Source organism: Lipotes vexillifer, unplaced genomic scaffold (assembly GCF_000442215.2).
Source record: "Lipotes vexillifer unplaced genomic scaffold, Lipotes_vexillifer_v1.1 scaffold189, whole genome shotgun sequence".
Taxonomy (NCBI): Eukaryota; Metazoa; Chordata; class Mammalia; order Artiodactyla; family Lipotidae; genus Lipotes; species Lipotes vexillifer.
Window position 1 is genome coordinate 4695193 of NW_006785816.1, and position 17296 is coordinate 4712488.

General features: G+C 36.2%; 1 protein-coding gene across 1 annotated transcript in view; it reads left to right on the plus strand.

Annotated features, from left to right (window-relative positions):
• The first annotated feature begins 5654 nt into the window (after positions 1-5654).
• The window catches only part of MROH9 (maestro heat like repeat family member 9), a 92267-nt gene continuing 80625 nt past the window's right edge, over positions 5655-17296 (plus strand). Inside the window, exons 1-2 of the mRNA XM_007458145.1 lie at positions 5655-5718; positions 9076-9137. Coding sequence (XP_007458207.1) covers positions 5655-5718; positions 9076-9137 — 126 coding nt within the window. The remainder of the gene's footprint in view (positions 5719-9075; positions 9138-17296) is intronic.

Sequence of the window (17296 nt, forward strand, 5' to 3'; positions counted from 1 at the left end):
GGAAAGAGCTTTCCTACTGAATAAAGTTTAAAGGAAAAATGAGAAATAAAAGTAAAGATTATTCGTCATTATATCTCATGAGTATTGCTTGTACACAGCCATGACGACAATAACTACCTTACAGGATTTTTTGGTGAAGAGTATGTTAAAAAAAAAGGAATGCAAGAAAGCAGTAGAGAACAAGGTATAAAAAGCAACTAAATAAATGTTAGTTTCCTTCCCTTGTTTCATACTATTCATCCAACAAATATGTATTGAATTTATACTATTTGCCAGTTATGTTTTTCAGAATAAAGACATAAAAGGGGGAAAATCATTGAGAAAAGTAGAAATTAATTTGAAAAAAAATCATATCTCAATTTTCCCTGTCTAAAGAGAATTCAATTTATCTGACTCACTGCCACCTGGGGGCAGCTGTTGAAACTTTAGACACAAGTCCCAGGAGGACTCCAGCACTTGAGGCTTGGAATTTTAACCCCATTTTATTAACAGAGTCATTCTATAACATATTTCTTGAGTTTTATGAGATCATTTAGTTACTTTTCTGCTAAATGCTTTTGCCAGTCCAAATGGGTCCACACACGGATATGACAGGGTCTGAAACCATTTCCTGGGGGTATTGGGCTAGAGAGAAGCCACTTTCCATTGTGTCAACTAAAGGTGGAATTTTCAGTTTTCTCCATTAACATGATGAATTTCACTTGCCTTTTCTGCTTTCCTAGTTGTAATCTCTAATGAATACAAGTTTTATATTTAGTGACACCTAGTGGTTTCATGTGGTAATGAGAACACTTGCTTTGATGCTTTCTCTGGCTGCGTAACAGGCCAAGAGGGGCTAGGCTTGGGTTTGTTTCTCATTTTTACCCTTGTCAAATAGTCTGTGAGAAAAATTACTTTGTATAATGGTAGATCAGATTCTCCCATTCCTGTCTGTAAAACAGAATTGATATTTGTGCTCCCATATCATCAATGGGATGTCAGAAATTTCTGGAAGAGGGGTGCTATGTTCTTTCAAGGTGCTATAAATTGTAAAGCAACTCTCTTTCTCTCTGCTGGAATCTATGGAGGTGCTACTAACCAAGAGTGTGGAGGTAAGAAGACAGATAATGTCAATTGTTTCATTTCCCTGACTGGAGCAGAGACATAGTATGGAGATTTTTAGGGAGGAAGAAGCCAATGACTCATTTTTCTGTCTGGTTTGAACTTGTAATTTTTTAAAAGCAAAATAAAAAGCAGAATATGACATTCCATATTTGAAAGCCATTTCAAAATCATTTTATAACAGACCCAATTGTGATTCAGCAGTTATTTATCTTACTCTTGTCTTCTGTTTTCTATCCACCCATAGATTATAAAAAATTGAGCAGAGTCAAGTGAGTCCCCAGGGAACAGAAGAATCCAACCCATTATGACTTTCTTCTTTCTTCCTAAGTTTTAAATAGATAAAAACACAAAACTAATATAGTATACACTCATGTGTCCATATTTTCTTTAATAAAATAAATAAAAATATTATGGGAAAAGTTACTTATTTTCTTATTTCATTCCAAATCCCCATCACTATCATACATAAGGTGTTTACCCTCTCAGCTCATGTTTTGTAAAAATAATTTGCTTTCAATATATGCACATATCAAAAGTATTAGTTGGTGTGTTTTATATGTCATAATTATATAAATATTATTGTTCTGTAGGTATCATTCTACAACTTGTTTTTTATAGCTAGCCATGTATAGATATATAATCTTAGTCCATTATTTTAACTGCTGAGTTCCATTGTATAAAGAGATCACAATTTACTTGTCCATTCTCTTACTATAACATATTGTTTCCAATTTTTTTCCTACTAAAAATAAGGTTGTGCAAGTACTTTTATAATGGTGGAGTAATAACCTCTGAAAATCTATTCCTCCATAAAAGCAATGAGAACACTGGCAAAATCAACATTTTTAGAACTTGGGGAATTAACTGAATGTTTGCAATCATCTAAGAAGAGTTTATTTTTAAAAATGGGTGAAAACCAAAAACCCCAAAACCACAGTAGCTGTGAAAATCAGAAGCCTAGCCACTGCTAGAGAGGGCAGAATATGTTCATGGATCCCTCAAATCCTCCAGGGAACCATCATTATTTGACCTTTTTGTTATCTCCTTGAAAAAGTACCATTCATAGGGCCTGTCATTATTTTACCTGACTCAGAGGTCCTTCAGTGCAAACAGTCCTATTCTCAGAGCATTTGCCAAAACCAATCCGTGGCAGTTGTCTAACACTGTAGCTCCCAGAGGTGGCAACAACAGTTGGAGCAAATAAGAGGCTGACCAAAAAAGGAAAAATAGGGAAATGAGGTGCCCATAGGACGCTTTGAAAGCTCTGATCTATTTCTGGAAATCATGTTCAGAGCTCTGCACACACCAAGGAAAGACATGAGAAGGTTCTAATCTCTTTCCTCTGGGCAACATTAAGGCTCTGCAATCAGGAAGCAAAAACTAAGGCAGTGTTGTAAACTGCTAGAAGTATGGAAAGCATTCAATAACAACAACAATATACACACACACACGTACAAACACATGGAGCTCCTTGGCAAAGGTTGGGAGACTTACTGGTTCAAAACACTTTAAAAAAAACCTCTATCCAATCATTAGGTAACTGAACAGAGAATTCAGTGGCCATATATGACAAAACAGAAAAAATACAGGCTTTACAGTATTAGTCCAGGAAAGTCACTACATTCACAAAATAAAACCACCATCAATAACAATAATGAGCATAACAACAAACTGTGAGGGGAGAGCAATATGATTTCTAGAACTGCTATATTACATTTTTTAAAATATCCAGATTTTAATAAAAATTATGACACATGCAAAGAAAAAGGAAATTATGGCCCATATACAGGAATAAAAAACAACAGAAACTGTCACTAAGGAAACCAGACGTTGTACCTACTAGACAAAGACTTTTAACAAACTGTTATAAATGCAGTGAAAGAACTAAAGTAAACCATGTTTTTAAAGAAAGTATAAAAACAATGTCTCTTACCAAATAGAGAATATCAAAAAGGAAGTAGAAATTATACAACACAGCCAAATAGAAATTCTGGAGTGAAAAGTATAACTGAAATGAAAAATCTACTTAGAGGGGCTCAACAGCAGATTTGAATAGCAGATGGCAAAATCACCAAACTTGCCAATAGGTCAATCGATGTTATCCAGTCTAAAGAGCAGAAATTTAAAAGAAAGAGGAAAAATAAACAAAGACTCAGTGACTTGTGGTACATCATCAAGTATACCAAAATATGCCTAATATGAGTAATAGATGGAGAGGAGAGAAAGGAGCAGAAATAATATTTGTAGAAATAATGGCCAAAAACTTCCCAAATTTAACCCCAAAATCCCATTAACCTGCACACACAAAGCTCAAAGAATGTGAAGTAGTATGTCTAAAGCCAAAAACAAAGAGAAAATCTTAAAAGCAACAAGTGAAAAGCAGCTCATCATGTATAAGATATTGTCATAAGATTAACAGCTGTTTTGTCATCAGAAACATGGATGGCAGAATGTAGCAGGGTGACATATGCAAAGGGCTGGGAGGAAAAAAACTGTCAACCAAGATTTCTATATCTGGCAAAACAATGCTTCAAAAATTAAGAAAAACCTTACAGAAATTGAAAAGATTATAAGGGAATGCTCTGAATAATTGTATGCCAACAAATTACGTAACATATGAAGTGGAGGGATTTCTAGAGAGACACAAGCTATCAAAACTTGCTCAAGAAGCAGAAAAAAATTGAATAGAACTATAATAAGAGATTAAATTAGTAGTCAAAAAACCTTCCTACAAAGAAAATGTCAGAACCAAATGACATTAGTGGTAAATTCTACCAAGTATTTAACAAAAAATTGACAACTATCTTTATAAACTCTTCTAAAAAATAGAAGAGGATTGAACATTATTCCAACTTATTCTACGAGGCCAGCATTACCCCCGATACCAAAACCAGACAAAGACATCTCAAGAAAACTACAGACCAATATCTCTTATAAATATAGATGCATAGATAGTGTTGATGGTTGTACACGTCTGTAATTATATTTAAAACTACAGAGTTGTATACTTTAAAAGGGTGAATTATATGGAACACAAGTTATATCTTAAATTTGTTACAAAAAAATGCTGCAATGAACACACTTCCCCGTGCCTCCCAGTACACAAATTCTATAAATGTTTCTATGTCTATGGACCTACAGGTGGAAATTCTGGGTTGCAATTTTTCAATTTTACTAAAATGTGACAAATTGCTCTACAAAGTAGCTATATCATTTGTACTTCCTCCAGTGGTGTGATAAAGTTCCAGTATTCTTTTATCTTTGCCGATAATCAATTTTAAAATTTTTACTTATTTGTAGTTATTCTTTTACTTATTTGTTGTGAAATGGTATTTTATTGGTTTGCATTTCCGTGACTTTGAGTACGATTAAGCATCTTGTAATATTTATTGACCATTCAGTTTTCCTCTTCTGTGAATTTTCTATTCATATCCTTTACCCAACTTCTAGCAAGCTTGTTGGTTTGCAGAGCTACCTTTCAGTGCAGATAACATAAGAACCAGAAGCTTCCCTCCTCAGGAATGACAGTGAGCATTACCAGCCACTTAAGCATATCAGTACTTTCTAGGCAAGTACATCCATTCCAGAATGGAATCTTTGAAATATATGGTTGTCGTGACGAATGACAACATCTCAAAGGATTCCTTTCGTTGTTAGAATATTTTACCTTTGGCTAAGAGGTAAGACACTTGAGTTTATCTTCACTACCTTGCCTCCTATCAATTGCAGAGAAGTCACACATGAGTAAGTGATTTTTATTCTATTAATCCTTCAGTCAGTCAAAAGTCTGTCTTCTAACTTTGACTACTTTTCTTAGTTTTTGTTCTGTTAAAAGAAAGAACTATGGGTATATTAGAATTTACTTCACTATGGCCCTCCTCTAAAGTTCTTTCCAAATTTGCCAATTGGAAGAGTTCATCTTTGTTAATGAATCTCCTAACTCCATGTCTATCTTCTTTTCCACCATCTGACCACATCTCTCCTGCCTCGAAGGCATCTGGAGCACTTATCTTAACCTATGGCAGTCTACACCATCAAATTTTGGTCTCACCTCAAGCACTCAAGCTCAAAAATTGAACCCCCCTCCAGAAAAAATTTTATTTTTCTCAATGAAGCTGGATTTTAAGGAGTCAGGAAATAGAAAAATTCATCAGGTGGTGAAAAGCTCATGAGACTAAATAGTTTACACATCAATTTTTTATTAAAATAAACCATGCACACATAAAAACACAGACTAGCAAAACTTGGGTACATTCTAGATCTGTTCTAAAATTTCTTCACATATGTATTCAATCCTGTGAGAATTTTAAAGGCGAAACTTTTGCTAAAGCTAAATAAACATTTAGTAAATATGGAATCTTTGAAAATAACAATGAAAACACTCCAGTGGTGAAACAGCTAAATTGTGAGTAAATATGACAACTCTGGAATGAAGCTTTTGTTCAGATATTTGGATCCAGAGGTACTCCCTGGGAAGATGAATGATGCTTTTTGGTGGGGATAGAGGCACGAGGAAAAGCAAGGTGAGCAGCTTAGACAGAAAAACGGAAATGGAATATGCAACTGAACACCTTTCTTCCGTTCTGGTTTCCAACCAAGAATCTACTGTTGCAGGTAAGTCGTGATAGAGGAGGTAAATCCTGAAGCTGCCAAGATCAAATAGCAAGGGTAGAATAAATCTGAAAGAGCAAATTTACACACACAGTTCTGGGTCAAGAGGAGAATTTCTCTATCTGAAAGTCCAGCAAACATTTGATCTGAGAGTAACTCATCTCATTCAATACTGAGTAATCATCAACATGGAATCAATAGAGGATGTAAAAAAAAAAAGAAAGATTTTACAAGAAAAAAGCAGAAATGTAATATAAAAATAATGACAGTTAAATAATTCTAGGAAAATATCACAGAGCAGATAAAAAAGACTTTATAATTTAATGAGGCAATTTTATCTGTAAAACGTAATCTTGAAAGAGAGATATAAGAATTTAGGGAAAAACAGTGCCGTTTAGGACAGAAGTGGGGGGGAAAGGATATTCTCACAAAAACAAAGGTCATGCTGGAAATGGTGCAAAGAAAATAAGCATTGCTGAAAATATGGTAAGGAGCATGAAGGACAAGACTGAGATAAGCTAGAAAGACATTAAAAAAGAGACCAGGGGCTTCCCTGGTGGCGCAGTGGTTGAGAGTCCGCCTGTCGATGCAGGGGACACAGGTTCGTGCCCCGGTCCAGGAAGATCCCACATGCCGCGGAGCGGCTGGGCCCGTGAGCCATGGCTGCTGAGCCTGCGCATCTGGAGCCTGTGCTCCGCAACGGGAGAGGCCACAACAATGAGAGGCCCACGTACCGCAAAAAAAATAAATAAAATAAAATAAAAAAGAGACCAGGGTTTCCCTGGTGGCACAGTGGTTGACAGTCTGCCTGCCGATGCAGGGGACACGGGTTCGTGCCCCGGTCCAGGAAGATCCCACATGCCGCGGAGCGGCTGGGCCCGTGAGCCATGGCTGCTGAGCCTGCGCATCTGGAGCCTGTGCTCCGCAACGGGAGAGGCCACAACAATGAGAGGCCCACGTACCGCAAAAAAAATAAATAAAATAAAATAAAAAAGAGACCAGGGTTTCCCTGGTGGCACAGTGGTTGACAGTCTGCCTGCCGATGCAGGGGACACGGGTTCGTGCCCTGGTCCAGGAAGATCCCACATGCCGCAGAGCGGCTAGGTCCGTGAGTCATGGCCACTGAGCCTGCGCGTCCGGAGCCTGTGCTCTGCAACGGGAGAGGCTACAACAGTGAGAGGCCCACGTACCACAAAAAAAAAAAAAAAAGAGACCAATATAAGCATAATTGGTGTCACCAAAGAAGAGAACCAAAATAAAAGAAGAAAATATTTAAATAAAATTTTTAATATAAATTTACATGAAGATATAGGTCGAAAAGCAGACTATGTCCCTAGAAAAATTAACTCTGTACAATCAAAGAAGCAGTATCCTAGTAAAGTTGCTGATTTCCAAAGATAAAGAATGCTTTGGAAATCCAGGAAAAGGAAAAGTATTCAACTAACCTTTCTAGGAGAAGAAAAAAATCCAGCTCGCCATAGCATTTTCCACAGCAATACTGGATGACAGTGGAACAGAACACATAAAATCCTTGAGGAAAACTTTTTGGCCCAAGAATGTTATACTCAGGCTAACTTTAACTCAGAGTGAGTGTGAGAAATGTTTTGTAACATGAAAGAACTCAAGGAATGTGTTTCCCTTCAAGAGACTAATAGAAAATGAACTTCAGCTCAACAGGAGATGACTAGAGAAGCCAATGCAGTGTGCACTGAATCTATTTTAAAGAAAGTGGGGATTATTGTTACAGAACTGAATATAAATATTATAAACTTTGTAAGTATGAAAATTATATAACTAATAACCCAGGAAAATTAGGAAATAAGGAGGAAGGTAATGTAAGGACATTGATTCTTTATTATTAAAACTTGGGGATTAATAAGTCATCAAGTAATATAAACAAAAAGGCATAAAGGTTTCACTAAGTAATTTAATCACCTAAAATCTATAGGGGATAAGGAAGGGGAGGAAACAGAGATGAACAAATTTCATCTTTGCTCACAATTGGGAATCAGATTTGGTCTAAAGTTTGGTCTACAGTTTTGAGGAATAAATATATTACAAAAAGCTAGAGTCATTTTAATCATAATCACAACAGGAATATAAACCTTTCATATAAAAGAAACACACAAAACACACCACTTCACATACACACACCAAGAAAGTCAAGGAAAAAATACCAAGTAATAAAGGACTTAAAAGTAGCCACAGCTACAGAAAAAGCATAAAATGTAGAACAAAATTAAGACCAAAATATGTTCCATAAATAAATCAAAATGAATTGAACTCATGTATAATGAGAAAGGAGTCTGGTTAAATTACAAATAAAATCCAGCAATATGCTAGCTACTAGAGACATTTATAAAACAAAATACTCCATTGTAAAGCAATTAGACTCCAATAAAGATGTTAAAAAAAAAAAGGTTGTGAATAAAAAGACGGGAAAAAGTATACCAAGAAAATGTAAACAACAACAACATCAACAAATTAGGAGTTAGGATCTTAATTCAGACAACTTTGACTTTTAGGCTTGAATTAAGACTTAATTAAATGCGATTTTTTAAAAGCATTACATAATGAGAAAGTCTATAAATCATAATAAAGATAAAATAATTATAAAAATTCATGTGGTAAGAAGAATTTTAAGATGTCCTCCAATATTCCTGTCTCTTGGTATACATGCCTTGTATAAATCCCTCCTCTTGAAGCTGAAAAATTAAGGAAGGATAAAGGCTGGAGCTCTGATATGATGGGATATGATTATGTTACACAATACGGCAAAAGGGATTTTATAGATGTAATTAGGTTACTAGAGAGTTGGCTGCGAGTTAATCAAAAGAAATATTATGAATGGGCCTGATGTAATCACATGATCCCTTTGAGTCTGGGTCTAGATGTTGGAGACAGAAGTCACATTGGTAGTGTGAGAAGGCCTTGTGAAGGGGCCACAGAGCAAGGAACTCAAGACAGTTTCTACAAGCTGACAGATGCCCTCAGATCATCCAGCAAAAGAGCAGGATCCTCAGTCTTTCAGTCTCAAGGAATTGAATTCTGCCAACAACTTAAATGACCTTGGAAGAAGATCCTGAGCCTCAAGTGAGATGGCAGTTCATACTGACACCTTGATTTCAGCCATGTGAGACCCTGAGGAGAGCCTGACCTTCTTGACCCACAGAAACTGTCAAATAATAATAAATGGGTGTTTTTTTAAGCCATTATATTTGTGGTAACTTGTTACACAGCGATCGAAAATTAATATGATCTACTTACCATATAATATAGTCACATCAAAATTCATAAAGCAAAAAAAAAGCTATAGGAAAGTTACTGGTTTACGTACTAATACAAAATACTCTTTTGCAGCATTAGTAGTAGAAGTCTTTAATTCACCTTTGTCAGCATGTCATCAAGGAGTATTAAAGCAAGTATGAATTTAGGATGTACTTCAGACAAAGGTAACTGTGTGTATATGGGAGAGCGAGAGAAACTCATATATCAATCTCTAGCCCTGAATACAAAGAATATATCTTTTTTTCTAATGCCCACAGAAGGGTGTACTCACAAAAGATAACCATATGTTAGGCTAGAAATTTCTGTATAAATTCCAAAATGTAGAAATAGCAGAAATAGTCTCTAATCACAATGAAAAAAAAAAAAATTAGCAGCCAATAGTAAACTTATGAAACAAACAAAAATCCTTACCATGTGTCATATAAGGTATTCTATTCTTAGGTTAAAGAGAAAATTAATACACAAATTACAGAATGTTGATAGCACTACATATTAGAACCTATAGCATATAGCTGAAAGAGCGCACAGAGAAAACTCCATAGCTTTGAATACTTAGAATTATAAACCAGAAAGGATAGAAATAACTGAATCAAGTATCCACAACAAGAATTTAGAAAAGAACCTCAAAATAAATCCAAGGAAGGCAGAAGCAAAGAAGGCGTACACAAAGATGAAGCTCCATCCCTGAATCTGATAAGAGAAAAATAGTAGAACTATTGAATAAATTCAAAATCTGATACTTTCTCATGATGAGAAGGACACTTCACTTCTGTGATATTTTTCCCAAAACCTATATTTCCAATCAAATCTTGAGAAAAACATCAGACAAATGCAACCTGAGGGGCATGCCAAAATATCTAACCAGGTACCCTTTCAAAATAGTCAAATTCATAAACAAGGAAAGATTACAAAATAATTACAGAACAGAGGAAACAAAGGAGAAATGATGACTAAATGCAGTGTGGGGTCCTGGTTTGGATCCTGGAACAGGGAAAGGACATTAGTGGAAAAATAGAGTCTACAGTTTAGTTGTTAAAGTTGTACCAATATAACTTTTTCAGTTTTGACAAATGACCCATGGCTATGTAAGATGATAACACTATGGAAACAAGGTGAGGGGTATATGAGAACTCTAAACTATCTTTGCAACTTTTCTGTAAATCTAAAATTATCCCAAAATAAAGACATTATTTAAAAAAAAAGAATTACAGAAGACCTAGAAAATTGAAACAGAACAATTAAAATGAAAGAAATAAAAATAATTATCAAAGGGCTACACCATCAAACAAAGACATATCAGGTTCTAAAGGTTTTCTAAGGGAATTTTACCAAACATTTCAGTCATTGATAATTCCAATTCTAGTTAAATCATTCTGATATCATAGACAAATTTAAAAGGCACTCATATTCTTTCCCATGAAGTAAATAATTTAAAAATAATATAGTCTTTTTCTTTCCAATTTTAATGCACTTATTTATTTCTATTTTCTAATAATACTAGCTGGAATGTCCAGAAATGGCAAATAATAGTGGTATAATGGTCATCGTTGTCTTGTTCTCTACTTTAATGAGAATGCTTCTAATTATATCCTTATTACATCTGGCTCTGGCTTTTGTCTTTATATGTCACATTAAGAAAAATGACTACATATCTGTTTTATTAACAATTGCTATCAAGAATATATTTAAAATTTTATCAGAATTTTTTGCCTCAATATAAATTATCACGTAACTTTTTTAGCAATTATGTTGAGAATTATATTATGGGTCCTCCTTTATCTAACCATCCTTGTAAGTTGGGAATAAATACCTCTTGGTTAGGGTTCATTATTCTTTTAAAGTGGCTGTGTATTCTGTTTGTTAATCTTTTAGTTAAGTATTGTTTAGTAATATTTGTAATGAATTTGTCTGAAGTTTGTGTGTGTGTGTGTGTGTGTGTGTGTGTGTGTGTGCGCGCGCGCGCGCGCGCATGCGCACGTGTGCACACGCACGTACTATCTTCATTGGGCTTTGCCATTAAGGTCATATAAAACTTTAGATTTGGGGATATGTTCCAACAGGTGGTAAGAGTGCACTTCCTTTTAACTACTCTCCCTCTTCTCCCTGACTAGCAAGTAATCTCCAGATTCTGCAGTCCAGTGTCAAATGGCACCGCATAGTAAGTGATATTCTACGAGGAAGTAATGTAACTGAAATCTCTTGGGGGGGAAAAAACAAACAAATTTGTTCACTGTCTCCATTACAAGCCTGTCATAATTAATGTTTAAAATATATTTTAACAAAGATGAGTAGGTGGAAGGGGAAAAAGGGCAGTTTGTTTGAAAACTGTTTTTACTTCCTGGCAGAGTCATATTCGTGCTCACCCTTCTGTGCCCCTTCAACACTAATTCAAAAGGATGGAAGTTTTGACCCATCCCACTATTTCCCCATCCACCCTCATCTCCTGATTGCTCTGCCACAACAGCCTATTATCCTTCCTCCTTCCTCACTGTGGAAATCCTTCCCACCAAAATGGGTCAGAAGTAATCACCACTCGGAAGAGGACAACAAGTCATGTCATGGGCAGATGAGAAAAGAAAAATATTTTTCCCAGGTCACAGCCACAACCTCAAAGAAGTAAAGACAGGGGAGACAAGGGGAGCAGTGAGAGAAGGAAACCCCATTACCCACTCCAATAATAGTAAAAATAGCTAACACTTACGTAGCATTTATAATGTGTAAGTCATGCTCTGAGTGCTTTACGTGAAAAACTCATTTAATCCTCAAAACAGTCCTACAGAGTAAGTGCTACTACTATCCCTGCTTGACAAATGAGGAAACTGAGGCAAGAGGTGACCTGCCCATTGGCACATAATTTACAAGTGGCAGAGCCAGGGTGCAAATTCATGGAATCTGGTTCCAGAGTCACTGGTCTAAGCATCAAACTGTGATGCATCAACTCTAAAACCAAGAGTCTTGCCTGCCCTTGGGATCAAGGAAGACCTGTGAATAAATTATGAGGTTGAAGATTTTAAATAAATAGGATTCGGTATTACTAATAATGGTGAAGCTGTTTTAATAAAGAGATGGAAAATTCATGGAAATCAGACTTAGGAGTCAATAAGGGAGACAACGATCTAGGAGGGAATCGAGGGTACGGGATCAGTGAGAAAAAAGGGAATAGAGGACAGTGGAAGACTTACAGGAAAAAATAGAACAATTTCCTAGTCTTCTCAGCTGAAAAAATGTTATTAGCGCTCCCATATATGCGTATTCTACCTCTAGATAGATAGAAGAAAGACTTGGAATCTTTGTCTGCTATTTACTCTTTTGTGCTGTACTGTACATGTGTGTGCATTATTTTTCTTTTTTTATACAGCAGGTTATTAGTCATCAATTTTATACACATCAGTGTAGACATGTCAATCCCAATCGCCCAATTTATCACACCACCACCACCACCCCCCTGCAGCTTTTCCCCTTGGTAACCGTACGTTTGTTCTCTACATCTGTGTCTCAATCTATGCCCTGCAAACCGGTTCATCTGTGCCATTTTTCTAGGTTCCACATATATGCGTTAATATACGATATTTGTTCTTCTCTTTCTGACTTACTTCACTCTGTATGACAGTCTCTACATCCATCCACATCTCAACAAAAGACCCAATTTCATTCCTTTTTAAGGATGAGTAATATTCCATTGTATATATGTAACACATCTTCTTTATCCATTCATCTGTCAATGGGCATTTAGGTTGCTTCCATGACCTGGCTATTGTAAATAGTGCTGCAATGAACACTGGGGTGCATGTGTCTCTTTGAATTGTGGTTTTCTCTGGGTATATGCCCAGTAGTGGGATTGCTGGATCATATGGTAATTCTATTTGTAGTTTTTTAAGGAACCTCCATACTGTTCTCCATAGTGGCTGTATCAGTTTACATTCCAACCAACAGTGGAAGAGTGTTCCCTTTTCTCCACACCCTCTCCAGCATTTGCTGTTTGCATATTTTCTGATGAAGCCCATTCTAACTGGTGTGAGGTGATACCTCATTGTAGTTTTGATTTGCATTTCTCTAATAATTAGTGATGTTGAGCAGCTTTTCATGTGCTTCTTGGCCATCTGTATGTCTTTGGAGAAATATCTATTTAGGTCTTCTGCCCATTTTTGGAGTGCATTGTTTGTTCTTCTAGTATTGAGCTCCATGAGCTGGTTATATATTTTGGAGATTAATCCTTCGTCCGTTGATTTGTTTGCAAATATTTTCTCCCATTCTGAGGGTTGTCTTTTCGTCTTGTCTATGGTTTCCTTTGCTGTGCAAAAGCTTTTAGGTTTAATTAGGTCCCATTTGTTTATTTTTGTTTTTATTTCCATTACTCTAGGAGGTGGATCAAAAAGATCTTGCTGTGCTTTATGTCAAAGAGTGTTCTTCCTATGTTTTCCTCTAAGAGTTTTATAGTGGCCAGTCTTACATTTAGGTCTCTAATCCATTTTGAGTTTATTTTTGTGTATGGTGTTAGGAAGTGTTCTAATTTCATTCTTTTACATGTAGCTGTCCAATTCTCCCAGCACTACTTATTGAAGAGGCTGTCTTTTCTCCATTGTATATTCTTGCCTCCTTTGTCATAGATTAGATGACCATGGGTACGTGGGTTTATCTCTGGGCTTTCTATCTTGTTCCATTGATCTATGTTTCTGTTTTTGTGCCAGTACCATATTGTCTTGATTACTGTAGCTTTGTAGTATAGTCTGAAGGCAAGGAGTCTGATTCCTCCACCTCCATTTTTTCCCTCAAGACTGCTTTGGCTATTCAGGGTCTTTTGTGTCTCCATACAAATTTTAAGATATTTTTGTTCTAGTTCTGTAAAAAGTGCCATTGGTAATTTGATAGGGATTGCATTGAATCTGTAGATTGCTTTGGGTAATATAGCCATTTTCACAATATTGATTCTTCCAATCCAAGAACATGGTATATCTCTCCATCTCTTCGTATCACCTTTAATTTCTTTCATCAGTGTCTTATAGTTTTCTGCTTACAGGTCTTTTGTCTCCTTAGGTAGGTTTATTCCTAGGTATTTTATTCTTTTTGTTGCAATGGTAAATGAGGGTTTCCTTCATTTCTCTTGCAGATTTTTCAGCATCAGTGTATAGGGATGCAAGGGATTTCTGTGCATTAATTTTGTATCCTGCAACTTTACCAAATTCATTGATTAGCTCTAGTAGTTTTCTGGTGGCATATTTAGGATTCTCTGTGTATAGTATCATGTCATCTGCAAACAGTGACAGTTTTACTACCTCTTTTCCAATTTGTATTCCTTTTATTTCTTTTTCTTCTCTGATTGCCGAGGCTAGGACTTCTAAAACTATGTTGAATAACAGCGGTGAAAGTGGACATCCTTGTCTTGTTCCTGATCTTAGAGGAAATGCTTTCAGTTTTTCACCATTGAGAATGACGTTTGCTGTGGGTTTGCCATATATGGCCTTTATTATGTTGAGGTAGGTCCCCTCTGTGCCCACTTTCTGGAGAGTTTTTATCCTAAATGTGTGTTGAATTTTGTCAAAAGCTTTTTCTGCATCTATTGAGATGATCATATGGTTTTTATTCTTCAATTTGTTAATATTGTGTATCACATTTATTGCTTTGCATATATTGAAGAATCCTTGCATCCCTGGGATAAATCCCACTTGATCATGGTGTATGATCCTTTTAATGTGTTGTTGGATTCTGTTTGCTAGTATTTTGTGGAGGATTTTTGCATCTATATTCATCAATGATATTGGTCTGTGATTTTCTTTTTTTTGTAGTATCTTTGTCTGGTTTTGGTATCAGAGTGATGGCGGCCTCATAGAATGAGTTTGGGAGTGTTCCTTCCTTTGCAATTTTTTGGAAGAGTTTGAGAAGGATCGGTGTTAGCTCTTCTCTAAATGTTTGATAGAATTCACCTGTGAAACCATCTGGTCCTGGACTTTAGTTTGTTGGAAGATTTTTTAAAAAATAAATTTATTTATTTTTGGCTGCGATGGGTCTTCACCGCTGCGCGTGGGCTTCCTCTTGTTGTTGTGAGCAGCGTCTACACTTCATTGTGGTGAACAGGCCTCTCATTGCAGTGACTTCCCTTGCTGCAGAGCACAGGCTCCAGGTGCACGGGCTTCAGTAGTTGTGGCTCGTGGGCTCTAGAGCACAGGCTCAGCAGTTGTGGTGCATGGGCCCAGTTGCTCTGTGGCATGTGGTACCTTCCAGGACCAGGACTCGAAACGGCATCCCTGCATTGGCAGGCAGATTCCCAACCACTGCACCACCAGGGAAGTCCCTGTTGGAAGATTTTTAATCACAGTTTTAATTTGTGATTGATGTGTTCATATTTCCTATTTCTTCCAGGTTCAGTCTTGGAAGCTTATACCTCTCTAAGAATTTGTCCATTTCTTCCATGTTGTCCATTTTATTGGCATAGAGTTGCTTGTAGTAGTCTCTTAGGATGCTTTGTATTTCTGTGGTGTCTGTTGTAACTTCTTTTTATTTGTAATTTTATTGATTTGAGTCTTCTCCCTCTTTTTCTTGATGAGTCTGGCTAACGGTTTATCAATTTTGTTTATCTTCTCAAAGAACCAGCTTTTAGTTTTATTGATCTTTGCTAATGTTTTCTTTGTTTCTATTTCATTTATTTCTGCTCTGATCTTTATGATTTCTTTCCTTCTTCTAACTTTGGGTTTTGTTTCTTCTTCTTTCTCTAGTTTCTTTAGGTGTCAGGTTAGATTATTTGAGATTTTTCTTGTTTCTTGAGGTAGGCTTGTATAGCTATAAACTTCCCTCTTAGAACTGCTTTTACTGCATCCCATAGGTTTTGGATTGTTGTTTTTTCATTGTCATTTGTCTCTAGGTATTTTTTGATTTCCTCTTGATTTCTTCAGTGATCTCTTGGTTATTTAGTAATGTAGTGTTTAGCCTCCACGTGTTTGTATTTTTTACAGTTTTTCCCCTGTAATTCATTTCTAATCTCATAGTGTTGTTGTCAGAAAATATGCTTGATATGATTTCATTTTTCTTAAATTTACTTAGGCTTGATTTGTGACCCAAAATGTGATCTATCCTGGAGAATATTCTGTGCGCACTTGAGAAGAAAGTGTAATCTGCTGTTTTTGGATGGAATGTCCTATAAATATCAATTAAATCTATCTGGTCTATTGTGTCATTTTTAAAGCTTCTTTTTCCTGACTTATTTTCATTTTGGATGATCTCTCCATTGGTGTAAGTGAGGTGTTAAAGTCCCTCACTATTATTGCATTACTGTCGATTTCCTCTTTTACAGCTGTTAGCAGTTGCCTTATGTATTAAGGTGCTCCTATGTTGGGTGCATATATATTTATAATCGTTATATCTTCTTCTTGGATTGATCCCTTGATTACTATGTAATGTCCTTCCTTGTCTCTTGTAACATTCCTTATTTTAAAGTCTATTTTGTCTGATATGAGTATTGCTACTCCAGCTTTCTTTTGATTTCCATTTGCATGGAATATCTTTTTCCATCCCCTCACTTTCAGTCTGTATGTGTCTCTAGGTCTGAAGTGGGTCTCCTGAAGACAGCATATATATGGGTCTTGTTTTTGTATCCATTCAGCAAGCCTGTATCTTTTGGTTGAAGCTTTTAATACATTCATGGTTCAGGTAATTATCGATACGTATGCTCCTTTAACCATTTTCTTAATTGTTTTGGGTTTGTTTTTGTAGGTCCTTGTGTTTCCCACTTAGAGAAGTTCCTTTAGCATTTGTTGTAGAGCTGGTTTGGTGGTACTGAATTCTCTTAGCTTTTGTTTGACTGTAAAGCTTTTGATTTCTCCATCGAATCTGAATGAGATCCTTGCTGGGTAGGGTAATCTTGGTTGTAGTTTCTTCCCTTTCATCACTTTAAGTATATCATGCCACTCCCTTCTGGCTTGTAGAGTTTCTGATGAGAAATCAGCTGTTAACCTTATGGGAGTTCCCTTGTATGTTATTTGTCGGTTTTCCCTTGCTGCTTTCAATAATTTTTCTTTGCCTTTAATTTTTGCCAATTTGATTACTATGTGTCTCGGCATGTTTCTCCTTGGATTTATCCCATATGGGACTTGCTGCACTTCCTGGACTTGGGTGGCTATTTCCTTTCCCGTGTTAGGGAATTTTTCCACTATAATCTCTCAAATATTTTCTCAGGTCCTTTCTCTCTCTCTTCTACTTCTGGGAACACTATCATGTGAATGTTGTTGCGTTTAGTGTTGTTCCAGAGGTCTCTTGGGCTGTCATCATTTCTTTTTTTTTTTTTTTTTTTTTTTTTTTTTTG